This window comes from Dasypus novemcinctus, chromosome 5, assembly GCF_030445035.2.
Source record: "Dasypus novemcinctus isolate mDasNov1 chromosome 5, mDasNov1.1.hap2, whole genome shotgun sequence".
In the NCBI taxonomy this organism is placed as follows: Eukaryota; Metazoa; Chordata; class Mammalia; order Cingulata; family Dasypodidae; genus Dasypus; species Dasypus novemcinctus.
In genome coordinates this window covers 60,369,715-60,382,661 of record NC_080677.1, presented here as the reverse complement: position 1 = coordinate 60,382,661, position 12,947 = coordinate 60,369,715, and the positions used below count along the sequence as shown (strand labels likewise).

Sequence of the window (12,947 nt, the reverse complement as noted above, 5' to 3'; positions counted from 1 at the left end):
GAAAATGTCGATTTCTAATGTTATGTTTGAAAATATGTGTAATTTTGAGCAACGGTCCACAGTACCACAAGAAAGTGAACTATTGTGTACAGGCCATGATCTTATTAATATCAGTAAGTAATTAATGATCTCTACAGAACACTAAGTCTATTTAACAGCATTTCGTCGGAGACAATCTTTTCACTTATTAGATTTTTCTTCCCCTTTATAATCTGACTCCTGTTTCCAATCTTATTTCCTATCTCCCCAAAACACAGCATTCTATATTGTAACTCTATAGAACTACTCAGGTCTCTCCATTATGCCTCTGTGACTTTACATATGTGATTTCCTCCCCTGAAAATATACTCTTTCTACCTTGTTTGCATGTCTAAGTAATACTTATCCTGCTAAACCACCAAATGCATTGACTTAATCAGTTGAAAAAAATCTTCAGTAGAAATTCTCCACCACTATTTGTATTTTAAATATGAAATTTTGAAGAATGCCCTGCAATGGAAAATTTACCTTTTAATATTCTTGAAAAATAGAGTTCTTAGTGAGAAGAACAAGCTTTGGAACACAGAAATCATTTTCAAATCTTATCCATGTGAGCTTGGACAAGTTATTTAACTTCCCTGAGTCTTGGTTTCTGCACCTAAATAATGATTGAAAAGTTTGTTGGGAGAAATAAATGAATTATTATATGCAAAATAACTAGCAAAATAATGGATATATTAGATTTTTTCAGGGTTAAGTTTTTACAGTCTTTTTTTTTTTTTTTTTTTTATGAACAAGTTTATTTATAATTCTTGAACCGATATTGTGAAATTTAACAGAAATGGCTTACAATGCCAAACACAACCTCTGGTGGGTTGTCCATACAGTTGCTCTGTTCCCAAACTAGCTCAGGTCCTCACCTGCAGGTTGGCCCCCCCACCCCCAGCCCTTTCTTCCTCTGAAATGAGACACAGCTAGCACCGAGCTTCTGCCAGCTTCACCGTTTAAAGAGACAAACAGAGGCAGGGAAGGGTGAGAACAACCACAGTATAAATTGTAATAATAATAAAAAAAATAGTGGTCAAAGAATCGATAGCAAACCCATTTCTGTCTCAGATTAATGGCTTGGCTGAAAGAAGTCGGGGGAGGTCCTTGGGGAGAGAGAGGAAAGGAGAGGGAGGCAGATGCAGAAGTTGGCTGGTGAGACACTGACCCGGGAACGGAACTGCGGGGTGGGCAGCCCAAGCTGAGGAGGCAGAGAATTGTGGAGACAGGTCCCCAGAGGGGCCTCTGGCTGCATCCTGGGCTCAGGGGAAAGGTCAGTGCTGGGCCCCAACGAAGTGCATGGGAGAGTGCACATCTCTCAGTGGCCACTTTAAATGCATTCACAATAGGAAGTTAATTTTTAAAAAATTAAGCCAAATATGAACACACTTAACATAGTATTTATACTACTTCACTGAAACTTTACGACCATGATCCCTTTAGAAGGTCCTTCTGCCTTCAAACTGTTTTTCAAATGAGTTTTAGGGTTTATTATTGGCATTTTGGTATGTTTACATGATATTTTTATAACTTGCACAAGTAAAGCCAAATGCAAAATTATTTATTTTTCTTGAAAGTGGAAAGGTGAAATTAAATCTATGCCAACAAAATTGAGTAAATTCCAAAACTGTTGTGTGAGCCACTTTTTTGGATTATTAATAGAAATTAATGAGAATGTTCATATTGTTAGATATTGAAATGATTATAAGCCCCACGGTTGGTTATGAAAGCATTTAAATTCTGTTTAAAAATATTAATAGAAATAACATACCTGGATATTCATATGCAATGGCTACTTTGATAGAATTCATTTTTCTTCCTTATATGACATATATATACATATTTTTTTAATTTATCCTCACTGTTTCTTTTGTTATATAGCTTTTAAAACATCACTATATTTCTGATATGTGAGAGATATCATTCTGATTTTCTTAAAGACTGGGACAGGGAGAAATTACTTGAAGCTTGGATGTCTAACCCAGAGAACTGCTGCCAACGATCAGGAGTTCAAATGCCAACTCCACCGCCAAGTGGGTATAATGCCTGGGACACACTCCCTTCTCCAAGAACTCCAAGGACCACACGTTCTTCTGTCACCTCTCCAGATGATATCAGTTTATCTCCTGGGGATTTGGACACGAGTTTGGTATGGTTCAGTATTCAAAGTGCTTTCCGTAATTTTGTTTTTGTTTTTAATCTTTTAACTTTTAACTTATTTAATACTGTTTCATGGAGCCTCTGGTTGTATTCTTGCAATTGAATCCTGTACCTTAAAGGGTTCAATTATTTTCATGTTTTTAGAAATATTACTATCAGAATATTTGTGTGATCTCTAAACTACAGACTAAAAAACAAAAGAATTTGGGGGAAACCATCAGCTATATTTTTGCTTAGAAACTCCAGTGAAAGTTTTAAACCCAACATACTGAAATATATTAGAAGTTGAAAGAGTTTGTAATAGGCACTTAAAACCAAAATACAAAAACATTTTTGTTATTTCTTGAAAGCTACTAATTTCCAGCATGTTCTGATAATTATGTATTTGTTTCAATAAAGGTTTTGGAGTTTCTCATCTAGATACATTTCCATAATGTTTCCTTTTTGTTTTGAAACAATACTGCCATTGTCACATTTGACACATTTGACATAACATTGGTGTGCCTTTATAGGAAATTTTAACATTTCTTGAATTATTCAACCACTCAAAATATGTGATATGTATGAAAGTTCTCCTCATTTTGTCTAGGCCTTTTTGGAAAACCAAATCCCACTTCTTTAATTTGAATCTTTAATATTATAAAGTTTGCTTCTAGAAAGTCCCTGTTTAGAAAATACATAGTTTTATAGCAGGGTTCCCTGGTTGGATAGCCTTAAATGCTGCTCTGAATATTCTGATTTATAATTAAAACACAAAATGATTGTAATTTTGTAGATTTTTCTGGGGTGTGCATAGGGTGAAGGACTTGATATTGAAATGATTATTTTGCAAGAATTTTATCTTGAACTGAATAGATTATAATGATTTATTTCTAGTATGTCATTTTCCAAATGCATAGTTAATGATTGATACATAAATTTAGGATTTAAGAGTTTAACTTTTGTATTGAAATATTTAAATCCCACAGTAAAATGAAGTTAAGGATAGTATATATATATTCAATTAGGTGGGCACATTAATTTTAACTTTCCTTGTAACTTTGATACACTTTAAAATTTATAATTACTGTGTTTTTACTTTTGCCTTTAATGTATTGAAACATTTTTATGAATGTATTATTCTTCTCCAGTGTGACATTTGTATGTGTAGTATTTCTGTATTTGAAGATCCAGTGGATATGCCCTGTGGACATGACTTTTGTAGAGGATGTTGGGAGTCGTGAGTATATGAACAGTTTAGCATTTCTTACTGCATGATAGTACTCTAATTTGGAAATAATAGTTTGCTTTCAATAATTAATGATATGGTTTATTTATATTGGGTTCGAAGTTAAACTAAAATATATTACATTTCACCATTATTAAAGAAGAACGTTTTTGCTTTTCTTATTTTCATATTTTCCTACCTACTTCCAGTAATGTTATTTAACCTAATATAAGGTGGAATGAAAATCAGTTTACATCTTAAGTTCCAAGAATGTTCAACATTTTTTCTTGTGCTTTCTCTTTACTTTTTGTGACAGTCTTAAAAATCTGTGTGAATATGGATGTTTAATATTTGTTTATAATCAGTTCAAAGTTAAATGTCTTGCTAGGCATGGTTGGATATATATTACAAATGGAAATTTTATCTTTTTTCTCTTATTTCTCTTTACTCTCCTTCCCATTATCTTGCCAAGATTTTTGCTTTCCCACCATCCATTATCTTTGCATTTGGTTGAGAAAGGGTTTGAGGGATGGGCAAAATTTGAGCATATTTATTGTGCCAGGGATAAGACCAGTTTTGATATTGAGAAGTTATAAAGATAGAGAATAGGCTAATGAATAGCACAAGACCCAGACAGGCATGAGGATATGAGGATTAGCCTAGAAATAAAGGAGGAACCTCTGTCACTGAAATGTGTGAGAAGAAGGCTAAAGATACAGCTTAGTTTGAGATGTTGTAGGGAAGACATTAAGCTCCTAATAGGGGAACTCTTTTCTCTGAAGTGACAAAATGAAGGTGTGGAGGAAAAAGGAGATAGAGCAGAGGAAGCAATCTGATGAGTTCTTAGTGAAGTCGATTTTTAAAAGTGCAGTGGAATTAAGGGCCAGAGAGAAAGATATTATTTCAGTGACTTCAGTATCTTTTTCTGTGACTTTGGAATAACAAGTCGCTTTAGGCTGGGTCTGTCAGGCTGGGGCACAAAGCCAGCCCTTAGAGCCAATCCTTATCCCAAAGTTACAGAAAAAGGTATTGAAGTCAGTGAAATAATAAAACTGTTGATAGCAATAACTGGGGATTTGTTGTTCCAAGTTTTCTGTTTTATTTTCTCTAGGTTTAAGTATTAAATCCAATATAATCCATACCTTATTGCTTTTCCATGGGCAATATTAAATAATAATCTTTGCTAAGGTTCATAAATTCTTATTCTATATTTGACACCATGCCAATTTCATATATGTTACATTTTATTTTTAAACCGTGCAACCCTGTGAAGTGTATATTATTATCTCCATTTTACAAATAGTGAAACTGAGGCTCAGAAAGATTAAATAAATTGCTTAAAATCCTATAAGCAATATGTGGCAGACCTGGACTTTTTAACTCAAAACCACGCTCTTAACCACTTAATTCACCCTGGACTAGATTCCTGCCACTTTCCTGGATGCCTTTTCCCTAGTACCTCAACTAGTATGCCTAGGGTAGGACATAAAACTAATTTTAATATTCATCTAAATGAAATCTAAAGAGAAAATATTTTCTTCAAAAAAACATGCTATATTCCAATGCCACCCCAAATACATACCTATGGTTAACTTCTGTACCATTGTGCCCTTTGTTTAAGGTATAGAATATTGAGAATTTAATATAACCAATCTACTCATTTCTGAGCTTTCGATATTAAATTTTTAAAAATTGTTTTAAATTTTTAGATAGGATAAAGCAAAACAGGAACATGTAAAAACATACATATACATAAAACATAAGCATATATGTCAATATATAAAGAATGACTGGGCATATGGTAAGTGTTCAGTAATGTTTGTGAATTATATAAACCGATATAATACAATTGATATTCCACGCTATATTCATTGGCATTATTTTAATTATACTTTAACAAAAAATTCAGCATAAAGAAAATTTTCTTAGAACATGCAAATAGATTATATCCTTCCTTTCTTTCTACCAATTGATAATTTTAATAGGTTTTTGAATCTGAAAATTCAAGAAGGTGAAGCTCACAACATTTTCTGCCCTGCATACGATTGCTTCCAACTTGTGCCTGTGGATATCATAGAAAGTGTAGTTTCTAAGGAGATGGACAAACGATACCTACAGTTTGATATTAAGGTACACTGCCAATTATTTATCTGATTCCATAATTTTAATTTCACCAAACATATAAAAGAAATAGTATGCAATATTTTGTTTTATTTAATGGACTTACTTTTGTGTCTTAAAAATTGAATAAAGGAATATTGGAATTAATTAGAGTTTTAAGTGAAAGCATTATTTTATAATAATAAAAGGAAAAGGAAAAGACTAAAGTAGAAGTTTAACAACCAAAAATGAAAATTATGGCTCAGAATTATTTACTAATTTGCCTTGTTACAATTTTATAACTGATTGATCAAAATAATGTTCAAGGGAAACAGATGTGGCCCACGCAATTAGGGTCCTGTCTACCATTTAGGAGTCCAGGGTTCGATGCCCAGGGCCTCCTGGTGAAGGCAAGCTGGACTACATGGCAAGCTGGCCCACGTGGGCGTGCTGCCGTGCTCAGGCGTGCCAGCTGACGCCGCGAGCTGGCGCAGCAAGATGATGCAACAAGAGACACAGAGGAGAGACAATAAGAGATATAGCAGAACAGGGAGCTGAGGTAGCATAAGAGAATGATCACCTCTCTCCCACTTCGGAAGGTCCCAGGATCTGTTCCCAGAGCTGCCTAATGAGAATACAAGCAGACATAGAAGAACACACAGTGAATGGACACAAAGAGAGACAGTAGTGGGAGGGGAAGGGGGGGGGCGAGAAATAAATAAAATCTTTAAAAAAAAAAAAGTGTTAAAAATAGATAGTACCTACTTAGAGTTTTCCTAAAGGCATTGTTTTATACTCCTAAATAGAAATATTCAGAAATAAAGATTCTCAACTTAGAAATTTATGGTATTTTATTCCAAGTAATTATTTCATATAATGAATTATAGTATTTATTTCATTTTTTTCTCTATTTTTCATTCAGGAGTTTTTTTTCATTCAGGAATAATTCAAAGCATGTGAAAATTACTTTCTTTTTTGTGAGATTTTTTATTTCAACTGCCTTGTTCAGCAGATTTTCCTAGTCTCAACTCTAAAATAAGGACTTTTAAAAAAGAAATCCTACTGCTTCTTTAGCATAAAATAAATAATATTGATTTTTATTGATTATTAGGATGCCTTTAGAAATTTACTGTTCTAATGCAACCAATAATCATAAGCAATATTCTTTTTGTGATGTACATTGTATGAAAAAGCATTTTTAAATTACACATTCCTTATGTGAATAACTACATTTTCAATTTATCATCCACCTAGTTTTTAAAGAAAATACCAATTTTAAAAATTATGTCTTTACTGAGTTAATTGCCATTACTTCCTTGAGATTTTTCAAACTTTCCAGTTTTAAGTATTTCTTGAGACTGACAACTCCTGTTTTTTATTTCATTCTTTTTTGCTTTAAAGTAAATTACCATAGATGTGCACTCTGTATGAGAATTTAGAGTTAAAATATTTTCTGTTATGTTTTGTTATTGCTTTTAAAACAGGCCTTTGTTGAAAATAATCCTGCCATTAAATGGTGCCCTACTCCAGGCTGTGAAAGAGCAGTCAGACTAACAAAACAAGGGTCCAATACATCTGGATCTGATACACTCAGCTTCCCATTGCTGAGAGCTCCTGCTGTGGATTGTGGGAAAGGACACCTTTTCTGCTGGTTAGTATGAGACAAATTGGACTCAGCCTAATCACCTTCTTACAGAGAATTTGTATTTTGAATCAGGCCTTGAAATGGTAGTGTGTGTGATATTATTCTGACTAATAAAAAGAATAAGTAATAGTGATATTTATGTGATATCATATTTATGATATACTTATTATGTGCCAGGTACTGTGCCAGTTATTTTTTTATATATATATTGAACTCTCCCACCAGTGCTGTAAGTTGAGTTCTGTTATTTGACCAATGTTTCAACTAAGGAAACTCAGACACAGAGAAGGTGCCCAGGGTTATGCAGCTAAGAAATGGCAGAAATGGGATTTGAGTCTAGCTTTGATTCCAAAGCATATACACTTAAACTAAGATACCACATTGACTATGAGTCAGAAAATGTTGAGTTTTTTATTCTTAAAATATAAATCTCTAGCAGTGATTCTTAACCAGGGATGCACAGAATTACTATAGGATATTTTCCAAATATTCATCCTGGTTTCCCATCAATTGAGATTTTGATTTAGTAGGTTTCATAATGGGGAAGGGGGTCCACAAAAAAGCTCCCCAGGTGATTTGTTTTTCAGAGATTGGCATTGTCTTCTTAAGCACACTAGTTTCTGTGGTCTAGTTTTTACTTTCTTGTATTGTTCCCACCCCTTTTCATATGGAAGCAATAAGTTTGAATTAGGTAAAGAAACTAATGGAAAACCTACCAAAATAAATCAGACTAAAAACTATATTATATATATATGTCGATAAACAAAGATGCTATGTACTCTAAATTTTTAGAGCAAAGTTTGGAGAAGTTTTAGTAAGTTTACTCTTTCTCACACCTCAGAGTATCAGGATGGTTATACACAAGAGCCTTTGGATCATAGGCTCTACTTTGAATTTTATCCTAGGTCAAGGAGTTTATGAATGGCAATGTAGATTCAAGGTCATATTTGGTAATTACTTACTTTTTATCCTATTCTTAAGGGTAGTGAGGAACTTAACAAATAGCATCATCATTTTCTATACCCAGCACATGGGGGAAAGAAAAGGTGGCTTAAATGAGATAAAAGTAATTTTTAATGGAGAACAAACTCAGATTTAAGTTCCTCAACTTAACTTTGTTGCTCTTCAGTTTTAATATCCATTAAGCAATAGACCGTGATATGTAAAGGTATGTGATAAATATATAGCTAAGATTTTTTTATTGCCCGTTTTACCCCTACGCATTAATATGCAGGCCCTGTTTTTGCGTTCTTAGCACCTTATTCTTACTCATACACTGTAAGAACGTTCATTATAATCAGAAATTCTAAGTAAAATTGATCACATTTTGTCTGCTTGGTTTTATCTCATGTTTCAAAGAAAAACAAATACTGCTTTATGCAAAAGAAATCTTTACAAAAGAGATCTTTATAAAATAAAGGCATGTGATTCTGGCTTGGCTATGCTTCTTTCTTTCCCCCAAAATAATTACTTAAAGATGACTTCAAGTGCCACAACAGATAACAATAATAATTTCTTCTTCTTAACAACACACATGACAGAATCGATTGCGAGCCATCCTCAAGAGATGGCTGCCTGGATATAACTGAATTTGTTCATTGTTGGGAAAGCAGGTGGGAGTAAGCATTTCCCCTTCGCACCACAGGAAAGCCCTTTCTGTGGTACCTTGTTCACTAACAAGTTCTGTACCCCTTCATAGTTGGACCTAAAATGCTTACTTCCCCTAGCCTATATAATCACGATTTCTCTAATCAGGGCAAAATTAGCCCCAGACAGCATTCAAAACCTAGATGGCTTTCATGTGACCTTTTCCCTTCCTTTTCTTTATGGGAAGGTAGACTATGCTTCTCTGCCCTCTGAACTGACATAAAATCTCTTCCCCGCAGCAGCTCTTTAAAAATTTGTCAAAATACATCTGAGCCACCAAAATGCTGCTCTTTCAGGAGAAAAGCTCAAATGTAACTTAGTATTAGTGGTCATTTCTCTCCTGTATCCCTCAGAATGTCCTCTGGTCCCTTTAATCACCAATATTACCTTTGGAAACTGAGAAACTTACTTGGAATTCTTCTAAAACCATAGACAGTTAAACTTATTTTAGAGTTACTCAGTGAAATTACTTGACAGAAATATTCTAAATAATCATATGGTGGTTTTTTTTTTTAATACAGCACCCAGCAATAGAGCACTTATTTACTGGAACTACTGAAAGAAACCTTTAAAGTAGTATGACCTCCACCAAAAAGCAAAGATTTGAATCATAGTGTTGCACCTAGTCCCATTTAAGTTTCCAGTGAATCCGAGTACAATGTGCAGACATTATCAAGTGTTTGGGGGAAAACTCTGAAAGTGAGTGAGTCATTAAAGTCATCATCAACTCATTTTGTTTTCCTTCTATTCCACAATCAGGTTGTTTTTTAACAAATCAATTTATCAATACATATTAATAAAGCCTACAGTTCATCCAAAGGGTACAATCAGTGGTATGTGGTAAAATCACAGTTGTGCATTTTTCATTTCATTATTTTTAGAGCAGTTTCATTATTTCAATAATAATAATAAAAAAACAGACAGAAAAGAAAATTCTTCACCTCTCAATCTGTTTCCCCTGCTACACATAGCTGTTATTTCTGACTATTCTTACACAATTATTTACTTTATTAAGCAGTTTTATTAAGATATATTCACATACCATAAGATCTAAAGTATAATCACAATGTTGTGCATTCATCATCACAAAAAATTTTAGAATTATTTCATTCCTCCAAAAAGAAAAACTCCACACCTCTTAGCATGCCTTCCCTAATCACTAATCAAATTTCATCCTTATAAATTCATTTATATTTACATTTTATATAAATGGAATCATACAATATGTTACACAATATATTTAGTTCATAGTAACGAAATCATAAAGTATTTGTCCTTTTGTGTCTGGCTTGCTTCACTCAACATAATGTCCTCCAAGTTTATCCATGTTTTCTTATGCTTTACAACTTCATTTCTTCTTAGAGCTGTATAATATTCCATTGAGTGAATATACCACAGTTTGTTTATCCATTTATCAGTTGATGGACACCTGGATTGTTTCCAGCTTTTGGCAATCATGAATAATGCCACTATGAACATTGGTATCCAGATGTTTATTCATGTCTCTATTCTCAGTTCTTCTGGGAATATATCCAGTAATGGTATTTCAGAGTCACATGGCAAATCTATATTCAGCTTCTTTAGGAGCTGCCAGATAGTCCTCCACAGTAGCTGTACCATTCTGCATTCTCATCAACAGTAAATACATGTTCCTATCTCTACATCCTCTCTAACAGTTATAGTTCTGTCTTTTTAATAGTAGCCATTCTGGTAAGTGTGAAATGATATCCCATTGTAGTTTTGATTTGCATTTCCCTAATCATTAGTGACATTGAACATATTTTCATGTGTTTTTCACTGTATTTCTTCGAGTCTTTTGCGCATTTTCTGATTGACTCGTTTGTCCTTTTATTGTTGAGTTGTAACATCTCTTTATATATCATGGATATTAAACCCTTATTGGACATGTGATTTCCAAATAATCTCTCCTATTAAGTCAGCTGCCTTCTCACCCTTTTGACAGAGTTCTTCGAGGTACAAAAGTATTTAATTTTGAGGGGGTCCCATTTATCTACTTTTTACTTTGTTGCACGTGCTATGGGTGTAAGGTCAAAGAAACTACCACCTACCACAAGGTCTTTAAGATGTTTCCCTACATTTTCTTCTGTAGTTCTATTGTCCTGGCTTTTCCATGTAGATCTTTGATCCATTTTGAGTTGATTCTTGTATAGGGAGTGAGATAGTGGTCCGCTTTCATTCTTTTGGTTATAGAGATCCATTTCTCCCAGTACCATTTGTTGAAGAGTTTTGTCCCATTAACATGGACTTGGTAGATGTGTCAAAAAACAGTTGACTATAGAGGTAAGGGTTTATTTCTGGACTCTCTATTCTATTCCACTGATTGATGTGTCTATCTTTATGACAATACCATGCTGTTTGACCACTATAGCTTTGTAATGTGTTTCAAGGTCAGGCAGTGAAATTCCTCCCATGTCACTCTTCTTTTTTGGAATGCTTTTGACTATTTGGGTGCACTTTCCCTTCCAAATGAATTTGGTAATTGCCTTTCCTATTTCTGTAAAGTAGGCTCTTTTAATTTCTATTGGTATTGCATTGAATCTATAAATTAATTTGGGTAGAATTGACATCGTCACAATATTTAGTCTTCCAATGCATGAATACGAAATGTCTTTCCATTTGTTTAGGTCTTCCATTGATTTCTTTTAGCATTGTTTTGTAGTTTTCTGCATATAGGTCCTGTACGTCTTTGGTTAAATTGATTCCTAGGTATTTTGAGTATTTTTGTTGCTATTATAAATGGAATTTCCCCCCTGATTTCCTCCTCAGATTGTTCAGTACTGATCTTTGTGTGTTTATCTTGCATCCCTCCCCTTTTCTGAACTCATTTATTAGCTCAAGTAGCTTTGCCATAAACATTTAAGAATTTCCTAAATATAGGATCATGTCTTCCTTAAATAGTGAGAATTTTACTTCCTTTTTTCTTCTTTGGATGTCTTTTTTTTTTTTTCTTGTATAATTGCTCTGGCTAGAACTTGTAGTAAATGTTGAGTTATACTGGTGACAGTAGGCACCCTTGTTTTATTCCTGATCTCGGAGAGACAGCTTTCAACCTTTCCTCATTGAGTACAATGTTGCCTTTGGTTTTTTCATATATATCTTTTATCATAGTGAGGAATTTTCCGTCTATTCCTGTCTTTTGAAGTGTTTTTATCAAGAAAGGATGCTGGATTTTGTCAAATGCTTTTTCTGTGTTGATTGTGATGATCATGGGTTTTTCCTTTGATTTGTTAATTTGATCTATTATGTTGATTGATTTTCTTATGTTGAAACAGCTTTGCACACCAGGAATCCCACTTGGTCATGAACTGTAAGTCTTTTAATATGCTATTGCCTTTGATTTGCAAGAATTTTGTTTAGAATTTTTGCATCTATGTTCATTAGAGAGATTGGTTTGTATATTTCTTTTCCTGTAATGTCTTAATCTGGCTTTGGTATTGGGGTGATGTTGGCTTCATAAAATGTTTTGGGTAATTTTCCCTCCTCCTCAGTTTTTTGGCAGAGTTTAAACAGGATTGGTGTTCATTCTTTTTTAAATGCTTGGTAGAATTCACCCATTAAGCCAGTCCTGGACTTCTCTTGTTGGGAGATTTTTGATGATGGATTTCAGTCTCTTTAAATATGATTGGTTTGTTAAGTTCTTGTATTTCTTGTAGCGTGAATGTACGTGGTTTGTGCATTTCTGGGGTTAGAGATTTCTTCCTTATAAAGTTTATAATGATTAACTGATTACGAGGTTTACAATGGTTAATAAACAGTGACTTGCATTCCCATGACATAGTCCCCTATCCCTAGCCTACATGTTCAGATACAGTTCATTTCCTCACAAGAATAGACAAAGGAGCCATATGACACCACCAACCCCTTCCACATCACTAGAATTCACTACCCCTAGCCCACCACCTCCTAGCCATCCCTATTGGCCCTCAGATCTTACCCAAGTCCCAACCCCTCCCACTGACTAAGCGTTTTCCTGCCTATAGATGTAATGTATAAATTCTGACTACCTCTGCCAGAGGTGGACTTAGGTTTCTCTTCAGACCCCCAGCATGCTGGCAGAGGTGCTGAAGTCTCTCTTCAGATCCCCTCCATGGGGAGAGCTTCCCAATAAACTTTCCGCCTGCAGTCATCAGTCTCCATGTCCAC

At 34.2% G+C, this 12,947-nt stretch overlaps 1 protein-coding gene across 5 annotated transcripts in view; it reads left to right on the top strand.

Annotated features, from left to right (window-relative positions):
- Positions 1-12,947, top strand: part of ANKIB1 (ankyrin repeat and IBR domain containing 1) — a 187,113-nt gene that overhangs the window by 131,197 nt on the left and 42,969 nt on the right. For all 5 annotated transcript variants that reach the window (XM_004475712.5, XM_004475711.5, XM_058296987.2 and 2 more), the window contains 4 exons: positions 1,965-2,173; positions 3,315-3,403; positions 5,377-5,521; positions 6,976-7,142. In XM_004475712.5, the coding sequence (XP_004475769.2) occupies positions 1,965-2,173; positions 3,315-3,403; positions 5,377-5,521; positions 6,976-7,142 (610 nt within the window). The remainder of the gene's footprint in view (positions 1-1,964; positions 2,174-3,314; positions 3,404-5,376; positions 5,522-6,975; positions 7,143-12,947) is intronic.